The following is a 16,789-nucleotide window of genomic DNA, read 5'->3' as shown; positions in this document are numbered from 1 at the left end:
TTTCCTCTTTGATTAGCCCTATAATTACCTCTGTAGAAAGAGGAGTTATTATTCCCCTTGTTTTGAACTCTATTATCCTTTTTATGTAGCACAAAAGTTAAGTAATGAGTTTGGATTCAGTTGTTCCTCGCGAGAATGCAAAGACATATTTGCAAGCTGCGTGGAATGCTTATTTACATCGTCACTAGAGGTGGTGGTGTTGTCAGTGGGTTGTGCGCTGGCCACAGCTGGTGGCGCCGCAAAGTGTGGAATTTGGGAACTTGGTTGGGAAGCCGTAACAGCCTATGGAACGGATAATTGAGAGGAGAAATTTTGTCCTTGATGAACTGTCTGCGAGGGAAAGACAGGAGTTGATTGCAGACCTTGGACTTGATAAGCGGGGTGTGGGAAGAGTTGAATTCTGGTTGTACGCTACAAATTGCTGAGCCGGAGTTGGCGTATTACTTGGGGGGAGGAAACTTTTGCATAAGAGCAGCTGGGAAGTGGCCCGGAGGTCAATGTCTGATGCAAGCTTGCTTGCGCTATAGCCTGATCAATTTCATACTTCTCCTCCATCATGCGGGAATTAATCTAATTGTTGGCGTTCAAAATTTTGTAGGTGGGCTATTAATTCCTCTGTTTTGGCAAAGTGTTTGTTAGTTAAGCAACCAATGTATTTAGCTCGCAGTCCCGTGATTGTATAGGATAAAGTGTGTTCTTCAGTGGCGTTTGGGAAATACTGTTGGACCAATGCCTTCTTAGCTATAACATATGCGTGAATGGGCTCTGTAATCAACTGTTTGCGCGCCAAAACAATCTGGACAGGCTCTGCGGGGAGGAAAGCTCCTTTGAACAAGGTACTCAGGGACGTAGCTAGGTTGATCAGTTCGGGGGGGCCAAATCTAAAATTTGTTCCTATGCAAATATTACCAGACAGTAAAGTTAGACAACTCTGTGTGATGCACACATACACACACACGCACACGCACACACACACACACACACACACACACACACACACACACACATATATATATATATACAGCGTGAGGCACCTAAAAGTACCACCTGAAATAGCAAAGAAACCAGAAACAGTAGCGATGTGAGGTTTGCAGGAAACAATAATATCAAATGTGGCTCGTAAATCGGAGGTATGGGGTGGGTCGAAAAATATCGACAAATGGGGCATCTGGAGGAAAGTCATCTTTTTTTAAATGGAACGATATACAATAACATGCATAATATAAAAGAGCACACGCAGGGAAACACAACGCCGTTGGTCTCATGCATCTACTGCACATAGGAACAAAGATATGGCCAGGTGAAAATATGTAAAAAAACTAACAAGTGGCCCACTTGACCGTCAGTACCACGGCATGTACAAGTATGAGATGTCGGAAGCCATTGGACAAGATGAAGACAGAACGTGTTAAAGGAAGAAAAAATACAGTAGACATCGTCAGCACCATGTATTTGACAGTGTTACAGCATAATGAAAATGACCATGACAGTATGTCGAAGAACCACTGCTTAAGAAGCGAAAACCTGTCAAAGTGTGTGTTCAAAGTGGTGGCCGTCAGCTGCGATACAGGCAACGAGGCGCCCACGCAAAGATCGTTGCACAGAATGTAGCATCTCGTAGGGAATGTCCCTACAGGCCGCAGTAATGCGGTGTTGCATATCCTCTGGAGTTGTTGGCACATCCCGGTAGACAATGTCCTTCAGCCTTCCCCACAGGAAAAAGTCTAACGGTGTCAAATCTGGGGAACGAGCCGGCCATTTGACAGGCCTTCCACGTCCAATTCAACGATTTGGAAATGTATTTTCCACACATGCTGTAGCGCGTCTTGCACTGTGAGCTGGGCACCCGTCATGTTGGTACCACATGTCCCTCCTTGTCTGAAGTGGTATGTCCTCCAATAGTACAGGCAGTTCATGTTGTAAGAACTGTATGTATCGGTCAGCATTCAGTGTCCCTTGTATAAAAAAAGGGCCAATGAGATGTTCACCCACTATACCACACCACACGTTCACACTCCATGGGCGCTGGCGTTCCACTTGGCGAAGCCAATGTGGATTTGTCAGCGACACACATTGAAGATTCCTTAGGTTGACATTTCCATGATTGGTAAAAGTTGCCTCGTCAGTGAAGAGGATACGTGACAAATCGGGTGTGTCGTGTCGTAACAACCATGTGCAAAACCGAACTCGGTCCACAAAATCATTCCCGTGAAGTTCCTGATGGAGGGAGATATGATATGGGTGAAACTTGTGTGTGTGCAGAATACGCAATACACTTCGCTGACTCATCCCAGCATCCCTGGCAATTTCACGGGAGCTAACGTGCGGATTCACAGCAACAGCGGCGAGAACATTTGTTGCACCTGCCTCACCTGTAGTTGGCTTGTTCCGCACACGTGCTCGTGGTGTTACACGTCCGGTGTCTCTTAATTTAATAAATAACTTACCAAACAGACGTCGAGATGGCTGTCGTCTGTCCGGATATCTCTCTGCGTACACACGGTAGGCTTCTGAGGCATTCTTTCGGCATTCTCCATAAATCAGGATCATGTTCGCTTTTTCTATGTTTGTGAACACAATTAATCTTCGCTCTTACCACTACGACTGCTTGCTACGATCTCGTGGACCTGCTATCAAAACTTGCTCTGCGTAAAGGCAGTTCTGTCAGGCACCTGAGAAGTCTTACATGCCGTGGTACTGACGGTCAAGTGGGCCACTTGTTAGTTTGTTTACATATTTTCACATGGCCATATCTTCGTTCCTATGTGCAGTAGATGCATGAGACCAACGGCGTTGTGTTTCTCTGCGTGTGCTCTTTTATATTATGCATGTTATTGTATATCGTTCCATTTAAAAAAAGATGACTTTGCTCCAGATGACCCATTTGTCGATATTTTTCGACCCACCCCATACCTCCGATTTACAAGCCCCATTTGATATTATTGTTTCCCGCAAACCTCACATCACTACTGTTTCTGGTTTCTTCGCTATTTCAGGTGGTACTTTTAGGTGCCTCACGCTGTATATATATATATATATAATGTTTTATATGTACATTATATTACATTATAATATTGCTACATATATAGTGCATTGGTATATAAAACTACTACGAAGTGTATATAATATATATGTGAATACTGGAGGTCAAATAAACATTAGAGTTCAAGAATTTTCAGGAAGCAAATCAATTTATGAAAGTACTACTATTAAACTATTACTTTCCAGTTTTCTTAATGTATTTTACTTTCTGCCTGTCTCAATGACAACTTCTTTTTTATCGAAACTACTGTGGAAGTGTTAAGCTGATTTCTTCACATCTGATAAATTATTCTGTGCAGGATTTTTCCTATTTAGCTATTCTGGAGAATCCTCCTGTGGATTGCATTATTGTCTGTCAAGATATTTGATATTAAGTTTCCGGAAAGACAAAACTACTACATTTATTTTCAACACAGCTACAAATGCAACCATCATGAGGATTCTTCCAAACCTACAGGTGAAAGGGCCTCGCCGATGGTGTAGTGGTAAGGTCGTCGCCTTGTAATCAAGGGGTTCGATATCCGGTGGAGATAATGGCACAGTGGTTCGGATCCCACTTTAAACTGTAGGTCTAGTCCTGATTAGCCTTTCTGTGCATAAAGTGAAGACAACAAATCAAACAAACAAACCTACAGATGAAATCTTACACATATTCATTTTTCAGAATTTACGAAATCTGCTTAGCACTTTCAGAGGAGACATGTTTTTGAAAATTCCTCTCTGCTGAGACATGCAAAAATCAGTACAACGAAGTTTGTAAACACAGTTTTAAACTATATACAGGAGTCGCAGCTGTGGACTGTTGACACATTTGTGTTCGTGCTTACTTACGTAGCAATTGCTAATCTTGAGACCGAGGCCATTACCGGAAGTTACATTCTTGGAACTATCAAAGAATGACGTCGCTTCGTTTGTAATGCAAACGAGTCTATGACACGATCAACATTTAATGACGTTGAAATTTCTTGTTCTATGTTTATGGTTGCCAAAGCAGATGTTCTCTCTTGGTTTGATTTGTTTCTGAGGTAAGATTTTAATCTCTTGTGCACGCTAAAAGATCGTTCACACGCACAAGATGATACTGGTAACGTTAATGCTACTTGTAACAGCTCTGCTGTAATTGGAAAAATTGTTTCCGGCAAAGCTGAATGCAGGTCAGAAATGCTGTTTAGTGTGGTTGTATGTTTTATATTACGAACATATTTTGTAGTACCTCAGTCTCATGTTGGTTATATTTGATATCAAACTTCTGTGCGAAGGCTTCAAGCGTGCCTCTATCTAAGAAGTTGGAAGATTGGGGATGGCAGGCTTGCACTCCAGCAACTACACATTTACTCTCATCCGAGAAGCGTCTATTGAATTCATTTGGTATATCGTCCATACAGGAAAGAGCACTCTTCGACGGAAAAATACTTCATCAAAATGCATTCCGACTTTCTTCTGGATACTTGAGGTGATGAAAAAATTTGAAAGCTGGGAGTTGGCTGAAGAACTCTCTTTCCTGGTACCTCGCTGAGGAACCTGAACTTCATTATCTTCAGCAAATTTCATTATCCTATTAAACATGTCACGTGACTTTTCTTCGTTTGTTAAATCTTGGAGTGTCTTCTGAACAGACGAAATAAATGCATGCGCATCTGCCAGAGTTACATCTTCTCCTTGCAGAAAGTCGTTTAATCCTCTTGTAATTCCTAATATGTGCTGGAATACAAACAAGAATGCTACGTTGAAAATGGACTTAAGGCTCTTCAGAAGTCCTTCAGCAGATGTTTGTCCGTGCTCTTCCTCCAAAGCTAAGCAAATTACCTTATAGTTTTTAGCAACAGCATCCACAGCACGGCTGTGTGATGCCCACCGTGTTGCAGACAGGCCAGGTATGGTCGAAGGTTCAATGTCTAGAGCTTTCTGAATGTCTTGAAGGCGTCCATGTGGCAACACTGAACCAAAATAATTGTGGAGTGATTGTAAAAAATCAAAGAATTTTTTCGCCTCCTCAGATGAACAAACATGCACTATTATTAGGTTCAACTGGTGTGCATAACAATGCACATAAATTGCAAGAGGATCCAATTCTCTAAACATTTTTTGGACACCACCTACGTGACCACGCATGACATTGGCTCCATCGTAAGATTGTCCAACACACACTACTTCTGGTTTCACTCCTGATGATTTTAAAACTTCGTTCATTGCCTGTACTATCGATTTTGCATTTAAGTCTTTGAGTTTTACAAATGCCAAAAAATGTTCAACGGGTTTAGAATTGTTCACATAACGCACACATACGCTGAGTTGCTCGCTCACACTGATGTCACGAGTTTCGTCAGCTATAATGCTGTATTTTCCTGCTGCGTTCATTTCCTGCACAATAACATTCTTAATTTCTTCACCACAACATACTATCAGTTGATTCTGCGACTCCGGCGACATATAGGAGGCATTCCCAGGAGCCTTGAAGTCTTTAAGAAATGGATCGTACTCCTGCAACAGGTTGAATATTTCCAAAAAATTCCCTATCTTCATGTTCATTGTTGCCTCTAAAAGCTAAACCCTGTCTCCCCAGCAGAAGAACAACAAAAACCACGCGGTGCAAGTATTTGCGACGTGTGTGAATTTCGGCTTCTGACGCACGAATCTGTTGTTCCAATACGTCTCCCGTTTCCATTGAAGTCTGCAAAGAAGAGGGTCATAATGTTGTTTCTCCAGCATCTTATTACTCCCCCTCCCCCTTTACTGTACCACCTGGACATGCGTGTTCTTTATAAGTATCCTTTCATCAATTTTATCTGATCATTGTTCATCCTCATCGTCACGATTAACCAAAAAAGGAAGAAAAGCGACTTAAATAACAAAAATACAGTATATGCTAAATAATACCTAATCACTGGTTAATCATGAGCATCGTTACCTATCAGTTGCTGGGGTGACATGCTGTGCCGTAATTTCTTACACATGATATACACATTACAATTTTCTGAGTTATTAGGGTGATGCTTGCCCTGATTCCTGCTACTTTACCAAAAATTAAATCGCAATATTTTGTGATATATTTCCGAGAAGAATCGAGGCTTGCCCCATAAATACACCTACAATACATTTTAGAACAATTCAAAACACCTATAAGAGAATAACAGCTTCTAAATTCTTATTATTAAATTTGATCCAATTATGGTTCTTTGTAAAAATAAAAAATTATTAAAAAATAAAAAAATTTAAGAAGTAATTTGTTTGATATCATCTCACTATGAATTTGAGGCACGAAAATTCTCCGGAATCGATTGGGAGATAGATACTATGTCCAAATAATAATAAATATTTTTTTAAAAAAACACACTTCTGGCTCCAGCAATAATAACACGAAGAAAAGATACAGCTAGGCGTAGAGAAGCTACTTTTGCGGTTTTCAGTGAATTCACACAAACACAAAGCTGCGCTGAATAGCATACTGTTTTTACTATAAAACCACTGAAAAAACTGTTATACCTGTTCTTTAATTGTAATACAATTCCACAACGAAATATTTTCATAATTACCATTATTAATTACAACTGAGAATAATTTCTATGTATCAATAAGCACAACACATTTTCAGATTTTAACTATTTAGTATTTTCAGAGCACTCCCGCATATAGTTTTAGTCATTATTTGGTGTCCTAGAACTCAATCGTTAGGGCGTCTGACTACCATGAGAAAGACCCGGGTTCGATCCCCGGCGGAGGTGAACCGGGATTTTTTCCCATCTGTTCAAGCGGCACGGGCGCCCACCCAGCGTCGTATAAAGTGGGTACATGGAGGGAACTCTGGCGGGTAAAGGCGGCCACCTTCGGCCGTGATCAAGAAAGTATGGAGCCCAAACTCCACACTCTCTATACGCCTACATGGCGTGGTGAAAAGCACAGGGGAGCACTTTACTTTTTACATTATTTGGTATCCAGTATGTCATCATTAACAAAACATATTACATACACGCAAACACACATACACAGTTTTTTGGGATAACAATTATAATTTGTTACTTATTAGAAACGCTTATATTGAGAGCGAAGCAAACTAGAAAAATATTACTAATTTCATATCTTTCATTCTTTCAAGCAAGCAATAACAATTTTACTTTCACGAGTCATCATGTAAGTAAACTGCTACATTTTCTTCGTCCTCTTGCATCTGCCCCGCCTCCCTCCCCCAAAGCCCTCCTGCCTCCTCACTCAAGTTATTCCTTGCTCGAGGGCACCGAGGTCATTGGACCGTTCTGGTACTTGGCACCCTGGATAGAAGCAAAATCTAGCAGAATGAACAAAATGAATCGGAAACAAAAATTTACTGGGGAGGGAAAATTTAACCATATTTGCGTATTGCCTTTCTGAAACTGTGCTCTCAAACAGCAGGGGTACAACCCAGGGATAAGTCTTCTCTACCATTTGATTGTAATTTCCTTCCCTTTATCTTCTCCATCTTTCCCTTGTTCCCTTAAAGCAAGAAAGACTGCTCCTTGCAATTTGTCAGGTTCGACAGGTGAGGACTGTCCTCTCGCAGGAATATTTTATGACAGGCAGTTCAGAGAGTATTTGGGACGCAGTGCCGCCTTTGGTTGTCCGCAACCTTCGCGCCAACATTTGTTGAACAAGCTTGTTGTATTGTCTCCATTCAAGCTTTGTGCTGGTCTTAGGACCGCCTTGTCCCTTGTCAAGACGTTGCTTTCCTGAAGATAGAAGATCGCGTTTTATTCGTATTTCTGGGCCTCCTCGATGGCGCAGTGGTAGCGTCGTTGCCTTCTAATTAAGGGGTCCCGGGTTCGATACCCGGTGGAGGCACGTAGTGGTTCGGACCCCACTTTAAACTGTAGGTCCAGTCCCCATTAGCCTTACTGTGCTTAAAGTGGACTTAAAACAATAACTCAATCAATCAATCGTATTTCTGGCTGCGAATTTAGGCAGGGACGTAATGATAACAATAATAGGACGTTACAAAATCATATTAATAATAGTAATAAGGATGACGCCTTTAACATTGAAATTATATTCAAATGTAAATTCTAGCAGTATTCCAGCGCAAGCAGCACTTTACATTACGCGAGTGATTCGTAACTCTCCTCCAGACACAAACGTACGCAGGATTTTCTTTCGGAGGGGAGGTGGAGAGAGACAATATAAAATATTTGGTAATTACCACTTTTGGGATTCCTTTTTAAATTTGTTCAAAGAGAGAAATGGTATCTAGGGTCATTTTAGGGGGTGTGAGGGTTGCACTTACCAATTTTTTTTTTTTCCCGAGTTCTTTACAGATTTCATTTCAAAATTTTGTATTTCTCAAAGTTTCGGGAGAGTTGTAGCCTCATCAGCTCCCCCATGTGTACACCAATGCCTCGAGATGTAATAGGAAAAATAGGACGCGTGCCACTTTTCTTTCGAAAATTGTGCACCTCTAAACTTGCACCCTGCATTATCGCAAAACGACGTTGGTGGTTTGTACAAGTGTCATGAAGACACTGACTTAGGTATTTTCACACTTTGTTTATTTCTGTCTCAGTTCGTGTTATCAGTAGGGAGCGCGTTTATAATAGCCACAAACCATGCTAAATAGACAGGTAAATTGGCGCCAAAAATGACAACTTCAAAAAGCCCAAAAGTAGGTAGTAAATATCAACTTGTTATTACCTTTCTTTTCAGTTCATTTGTGAGTTTTCCTTCATTAATTTCCATTTACTTTTATTCTATGTATATTTTATTTTTCAAATTTTGTACCGCTTTTTTGTTACTTTTAGTTAATCGCAATGTTGACGATTATGAATGGCAATTAATGAAGGAAAACTCGCAAACAGCCATCAGAATTATATGTAATATGCAGAATATTATTAGCGACTCAAATATTCTGGTTTTTCTTGTTGTTTTTTATCATTCTCAAGAATAAATTCACATTTTTGCTTTATATTGCATATTTCTTATAACGACACGTTCACCACGGCGGGCCTCCCAGGTGGGGTTTACCACGTTCCCTTATAACCAAAGAGTGCCTGGATCAAGTCCCGATGCAGGCACATTACACAATGGGTCGGAGTCCAATTGACATTTTAAATCCAGTTCCAATTAATATATTTGAGCATAAAATGGACTTTAAACTATTTTTGATTACGATGACAAGTTATTGTAATGATGAAAGAAAATAATATCTCCTTCAGGATTCAAACCTAGGACTCAGTTTTACAGAAATTGTAATCTCTAGACCAGTGGTTCCCAAAGTGTGCGCGCGGCGCCCTGGTAGGCTTACGGGGCCGCCGCGTGATGTTCCAATATTTTCAATGAAATTCAGTCATCGATATGATTGTTCCAAATACATGTTCTTATTTTGTACTTGTTACATAAAAAATGTTTCTGAATTTTAAATATGTTTATTTTTTAACTTAAGGCAAGCAACGTAAGCACACTAACAGAGCGTTACAAGTGTTATTAGATAGGGCCTCCCCGGTGGCGTAGTGTTATTGTAATTAAGGGGTCTCGGGTTCGTTACCCGGTGGAGTCACATAGTGGTTCGGATCCCACTTTAAACTGTAGGTCCAGTCCCAATTAGCCTTACTATGCATGGACTTAAAACATCAATTCAGTCAATCAAAGCAAGTACTAGATAGGCCTACATTCATGACGTAGGCGCTGTGGAAAAATCTTGAAACACGAAGGGCGCCGTGAAACGAAAATGTTTGGGAACCCCTGCTCTAGACAGTGGAGATAGCTTTGTTCCTTCGTTCGTCAGTGCTGTATATATTTTTTAAAACAATGCAAATATAGGTAAAAATTATTTCTCCGTTCTGCGAGGTATCGGTAGACCGTTAACATCTGCTAGCAATGCCAACAATGCATTAGTGTACATGTTATTATCTCGGCTTCCACTCTCTCCGACATTCATTCTAAACCATGGCATTACTTATTTAATTTATTCCAGTGTTCGTGGCGGAGTGGTAAGCGTAAAGGACTACGAAATCAGAGATCCCATGTTCAAACCTCCACCAGCCATTGGTGACTCATTCTGTTTGTCTATGCTCCCATCACTTTTCCATCCGTCCATCATTCATCAATCCACATCGACTTGTCGTGAAAATTAACCTACGAGGTAGGAAAAAAGGTAAAATAGCCAAAATGGAAACCTATTGAATTTTAGCCGCCTCACTGGCCGAGCACGTTAGCTCCCGAATTACGATTTTGTCCCAAAATGTTCTATGTCCTCTTCATGCACAAAGAGGAGGCCAATCGGGACTGGACGTACAGTTTAAAGTTTGATCCGAACCACTATGTGCGTCCACTAGATATCGAACCAAGGATATATATGGAATTATATGGTGACGACATTACCACTACGCGATGTCCTCCCCTGGACAGGCAGGCGTGTCTTTTGTTACTGTCCATTCATTAATTTCTTGTATCACCGTTGCATATCTTTGACGAAAATCAAAGTACATCCAGTGTTCGAATTAAAATGGGGGGGGGGAGTTTCTAATTTAACTCCTGACCATGTAAATAATTTACCCTCATAAGTATATTCTAGATCATATTTTGCCATTGCTCAGAATTTGACGCAATCATTTCTTTCAATTTCAAGTAAATGTTACATTAATATCAACATATATATTGTCAGTTTCTGAACTAAATTTTACATTAAAATTAATACTGTTGTTTGTTTCAAATTACAATATATATTTAATGAGAAAATATTTCCTGATTAATTTGCCTTCCTCTAAGAAAAATAATTCTGATATTAAATAAAAGTCCACTGAGACGAGATCAGTGATTACTGAAACCTTGTACACTAATTGGAAAATTTGTGTTATTTACTTTGAACCAAAGAAATTTATATAAATCAGTCCGTATGTTTTAGATACGGGATTCTTGAAACCCCTCCCCTAGAGAAATTTCTACCCAACGCAGTTGGCTTTCTATCAGGTACAGTTCTCAAAATTAGAATAGGGAAGCTGTGAAATTTTTCCCTCAGCATTTTTTCAATTTGAACACTGGATACAGACATACACATATTTCATTTTTTAAATTTAATCTACGAACATACACACACACACACACACACACACACACACATATATAGTATATAATTGTTTTACAAAACTAATTGGTACTCACTTTGTAATTCGCCCACAGTTCCATGCATTTTAGATGGTATGACGTTCCTTTGTGTTCCTTGATTTTTTCACATGCTTTCTTCCAGTTGCACATCCCTATTTTCCTGAAATTTGGTTCTGCATATCCTGAATCTGTGCCAAATTTACGGCATGGAAAACAAAAGCATGCGTCAAGTTCCACACTATATTCTAGCCACGGCGCAGATGCAAACCAGTGTTTTTGAAATGACCGCTTTCGCTTTCCGAACGTAGTATTTGGATAGTTTTGCAAAAGTGGTTGCCTGGGATTATCTACCCCAAGATCAGTAATTGTTTTCACATTAGTACATTCACTTGTTTTGTATAACTTTGGAACGTCAGAACTTGGACCAACACCCTCTTCATTGCCGTCATCTTCCACATGTTTTGAGATAGTTTTAAAATATCCGGTTTTGATAAATTTATCCATTCAAGATGGAAATGCACAACAACGCTAGAACTCTTCCCACACACGAACAAATACACAGGGACCGTAGGAACCCGATAGCAGACCTTCCTCGCAAGCAAGAACACAAAGCTAATCTGTGGCTCTGAAGCTGAAGTATAGAGCAATTTTAAATCTCAGAACTATGTCAGTACTGGAGAACTCTCTCCATAGCCTATGTCGCTCGAACACCTACTGTTGACCGCTCGGCCACGGCGGAGTCTTTGATTCCATCTGTATTGGAAGGGTCATTTGCAACAAAAGGGTCGGATCTCTGGTTTCCAGGAACTTATGGCAAGGGTAATAACCTCTAAGCAGGCAGATTTTATGACCTTGGTTATAATCTGGTAAGCAAGGAAAGGGTGGAATTTTGCTGTCCTACATTTGCTTCCGAAGATTTTCTTCGGAACAGTGTTTCCAACTCTGCTACAAATTTACCAGAAAATAATATGTAGTATTAATTTAGGATAATTTTTAATCGATCAAAAGTTTGTTTGCGGGGGCCAGAGTTACAACTGCCGGGGCCAAAGCCCCCCCAGGCCCCCTCCTAACGACGTCCCTGGAGCTGGGTCGCTAGGAATGGGCCCCTCCCCGCAATCCTTTTCTTTTACGCAAAAACGAGAGCGAATCGAAGTTATTTAATATTTTTCCATTTTCAGCATCCTCAAATTAGTAAAGAATGCGTACTTTCATTTCTGTAACAAAATGTGTGTGCAAAACAGTGGTATTGGAAGGAGGTACAAGGGGAAAATTAGAAGAATCAATTTATTTTGGGGTACTGTATTTTTGTCGTTTTTGCACCACTCATTATGCCACTTCTTGCTGCGACGCCAGAAAATAAGAGGGCATGGGGCATATTTCTAGATGACGGGTATACACACAAAAAAATAAATAAATGAATCAGTTAAGTTTTAGTGTGTTTCTACGGATAATGTACAATATATAGATGTTTACATGAAATATCTAATGCTTAGCAAAACGTCTCATTATTTTTACAAATGTTCACTTACAGGAATGAAAGTTTGTCGAGTTGAGATAAAGAGAGTCCTTATGTGTCTTATCTGTTCTTCTCTAATCAATAAGAAGAATGTCACATCGCGAGTTCCTAAAATAATAAACAGTAATCCCCTGGTCTTCCATAGACTATGCAGCTCTACGATTTGCTGCAACTATTGACACTATTAAGAAATAAACAGATACACATAAAACGAAAATTAACATTCTGTAGCAGCTCAATTCATTAAGATTCGAGTGAAGTTCTCTAGGACGTCGCGGTTTTAAAAGTTTAGTTTCTAAATTTCCAAAGAGTTTATATTTTAATACAGAATGCGTGTGTGGCAATAAATAATTTCATGTCCACTGCGTACCCTTTTAGCATCGCTACTGCACTTCTCCCTTTCAATTCCGATGAAATCAATGGCATGTACTGTCAAGATATAGAGTGCTGAATATGAAATTGGACCCGAGAAAATTAACGTGTCACTCATGCCGTAGCTTTACCCGCAATTCCTTACCTGTTTAAGGATAACACATTTGTCGCTGTTTTCACAGATTGGACTTGTTTTGAAGTCAAGCAGCTGGTTGGAGAATATTTTCGCATTGTTTGTTTCCTTTAGCGAGATCAAATGCTGGGTAGAGTCAATAAATAGAACAAGCATTTCGTTGGCGCCAAGCAGTAGGAAAGGTCCTCCATACAAAAACAACTCTTGCCCTTGGAGCAATAATAATACGTTTACCAGCTTCTTGTCAACTCCATCCGTTTGTTGATACGAATCGATACTAGTCTACTTCCAAATCATTGTTTAATCAAATCAAATGTCTATTTTGTTTATCAATATCTGTCGTTATTTGTCCAGCTGTACGTACCTATAATTAGTGCTCTCTTTTATCGAGTTCTTGTTTCAGAAGGATTATTGGTGACAAGTGCTAGAATGTGGAGACCTAACCGAATCTTCACCCTGTTTTCTCGACCTGTTGAGATGGATTCAGCTACAACGGGTAAGAATACTTCCATTTTTCATCCAGATTTTATTTAATGTAATATCATTTGTATATAAATAATTTCTTTAACAGCCACAGCTACAGATTTCTACTGGATAAGCACTCTAATCCTTTCGTTAAGAGCAATGATGCCTATATTCTGTCTCCGAAATTTCTGGAGCGTTGGATCGAAAACAAGTTTCTGCTGAAGTTGTGTCTCGAGAGGGCTCGACCAATGAACGCGTAAGAGGGAACGAGATTGCGTAGAGGGCTTAAGCGACTGCAGCTACCAGCAGTTGGCAGCATTGTGTATTACTTTGCTCCGCCCACTGGCTTTTTTCCCACTTCTAGCACTGTGCGCGGACTTGTTCCAGAAATTCCAGAGATAGAGTATAGTGAGTCCAGAGTGAACACATGAGAAGAAATAGGTTGCTAGAGGGAGAAAAGTGACTGCTGCTAGCCGTTGCTTGCAGCAGCATGTACTGCTTATATCCGCTCGCTTGCTTTATCCTCTTTTCTACCGGTATGCGTGGATTTTCTCCACAGATTTACGGGACAAAGTATATTTAATCCAGGCACTGCTACTTTCTGTAACGTAATTTCCAAAGGCGTGGACTAAATACATTTCTATTTGTAAAACTTTTAAAAATAGTCTACGAGATCGATCATTGTGCCTATTACACTAACACTATTTGCCATAAATTTGAAATCATCAATGTAACATAATTAAGCAGAGATTAGTTATTGCGCTCAAAAGGAAGAAGTTGAAATGCAATGGAAAAGGTAGGAGTTAGTACTCTACAGGAAAATTAAAAAAAGAAGAAAATACATCACTAATATTTTCAAGGACCGAATACCAGAGTTCACAAGACAAGAGCGTTTTGTCGAACTTATTGTTTAAAACATATCAAAAAGAAGATATGGGGCATATCCTAAAAAGAACATTACAAATTGTACCACTAAGTAAGTGTCGATGTGGTCACTTCTTCAGGAGTAAAACATATCCGTGTACTCCAGAAACTCCTCCCTTGTGAGTTGTAGGAGGAAGGGGAGAGAGCAATTATCTAATTTATGTTTATGTAAATACACATATATGTTCAGCATGATTGTATGTAATAACAGAGAGAATAGAGTTTTATTTTATTTTTATTTCATTTTATTTATTTATGGATAGAGCCCAACAAGCCGAACCCAATTGTTCTGCTCTAATTACATAACATTACTAGAATTGATTCACTGCAGTGTTACAGTAGTTGTATTTTTAAGATTGTATCAACTCATTACAAAAATATCAATTGTGTTATTTACACTTGAAATTGTGTTGAAAGAGTTGCACGCTCTCCACACCGGAGAGGTAGAAAGAGCAGGTTTTTTTCGCTCTTCAGCAATAAAAGATTTTGTGCTTGGGACGTGTTTTGGAAACGGGAATATTAAATGTTACGGCTGATAACACGTTGGAATCGTCTATTATACTGTTAATTACTATGTAGAGAAAGAGCAATCCACTTACTAGTTGCCGGAGTGCTAGCTTGCTGAAGTTGTAATCTGAAAGTAGATTATTGTATGAATCGAATGTTGGATATTCTGCACAGGCTTTGAATTTAAGGTATCTAAGGAACTTTGACTGAATACATCCTAGTCTATGAATTAAGTATATTTGCGTCGGATTCCAGATTCGTGACGCATATTCTACCTTTGACCATTCGAGGAAAGAGTAAAGTAATTTTGCTGGTCCTATTTCCTTGAAGTCGTGGCTTGACCGGATTAAAACCTAAGTGTCTGAAAGCGTCGTTAGTAACAGTTTCAATATGTTTATTACATTTGAACTTGGTGCCGAAGGTCACTCCGAGGTCTTGATTTTCACTTATGCGTGTGATTTGTATATTTCTAATGCGGTATGGAGAAACATAAGATGCTTTGCTTCTTGAGTAAGTGACTACGCTGCATTTTGTTGGGTTAAGATCTACAACCTTTGTCAGAAAGGTTCCAGGACTGAGCTCGCAAAAAATAATTTATTCAACTTAGGAACTAATGGTCCTAGGTTTTGTCAAAATAGTCCCCTCGGCTATCTATACACAGCTGCCACCGTTTCTGGAGATCATGGAAGCAAGCAGGGAAAGCTTCATCTAGGATGCTTCTCAGCTCATCTGTCACAAAACCGTTTGGATTGCTACCAATATCTTCATAACGCTTCCCTTTCAGCAGTGTTTGCACCCTGGGAGACAAAAATAATCACACGGTAACTGGTCGGTTAAATATGGGGGATGTGGTAGAACAGAGATACGATGATTGGCCAGATATTCCTGGACTGATAAACCAGTATGTGGTCTCGCATTGTCGTGCAATAAGAACCACTGCCTAGATGCCCACAAATCAGGACGGCGCAGCAGAATTGCTTGACGCAAATGTTTTAAGACGTCAATATAAATATTTTTGTTTATCGTTTGTCCTTCAGGCAGATATTCATGGTGTACCAAACCTTTAGCATGGTAAATTGGGATCAACATTGTCTTTGGATCATATTGCACTGAATCTCGGCCTTTCCGAAACCTTATGTGCCATTCAAAGATACGGCTTCTCGATAATACCTTGTCACCAAATGCTTGCTGTATCATATTCCATGTTTCACTAGAGGTTTCCCAGCTTAACACAAAACTTAATGTTAACTCTAAGCTTGGAATGCACGTCCATCACGACACTTGTGTAACTTCCAACTAAATGCGCCAACAAGACAAACAGTGGGCTCCTAAGCACAGCTCTGCCACCTAGTGTGTTTATATGGAAACACTGCCAAGGCCATTTCTATTTAGAACACATATCAGGTGACTGAATAACACCCATTTCTTGTGTTTGAATATAACAGGTAAAGAATAAAAAAATCAGTCCTGGATCTTTTCTGACAAAGGTTATAACTTGCTATATTTACACCAAGAAATCACTCTATTTACATCTTCCTGTAGTTTCAAACAGTCTTGAGAGGTAGTTATTTTGTGGAAAAGCTTAAGATCGTTGGCGAAAACAAACTTTTGAAAATGTTGTATGCAATTACGTTGTAGATAAGTCGATGATAAGTAATAAAAGAACCGGTCCAAGATTGGACCCTTATGGAACACCAGAATATGGTGTGAAGGGACGACTTTTCATTTTCCTGTATACTAAAGTTTGTGTTCAATCGGCTAAATAT

General features: G+C 39.7%; 1 protein-coding gene across 1 annotated transcript; it reads right to left on the bottom strand.

The window, feature by feature from the left end:
- Positions 1-4,365: 4,365 nt before the first annotated feature.
- Positions 4,366-5,571, bottom strand: LOC145996726 (zinc finger MYM-type protein 1-like). The gene has a single exon (XM_083133252.1). It carries the CDS (start codon positions 5,569-5,571, stop codon positions 4,366-4,368), a length of 1,206 nt encoding a protein of 401 aa, XP_082989378.1.
- Between the last annotated feature and the right edge of the window lie 11,218 nt (positions 5,572-16,789).

The sequence above is a fragment of the Lepisma saccharinum genome, chromosome 13, assembly GCF_977018435.1.
Source record: "Lepisma saccharinum chromosome 13, izLepSacc3.1, whole genome shotgun sequence".
Classification (NCBI taxonomy): Eukaryota; Metazoa; Arthropoda; class Insecta; order Zygentoma; family Lepismatidae; genus Lepisma; species Lepisma saccharinum.
This window is presented reverse-complemented; position numbering and strand designations above follow the sequence as displayed.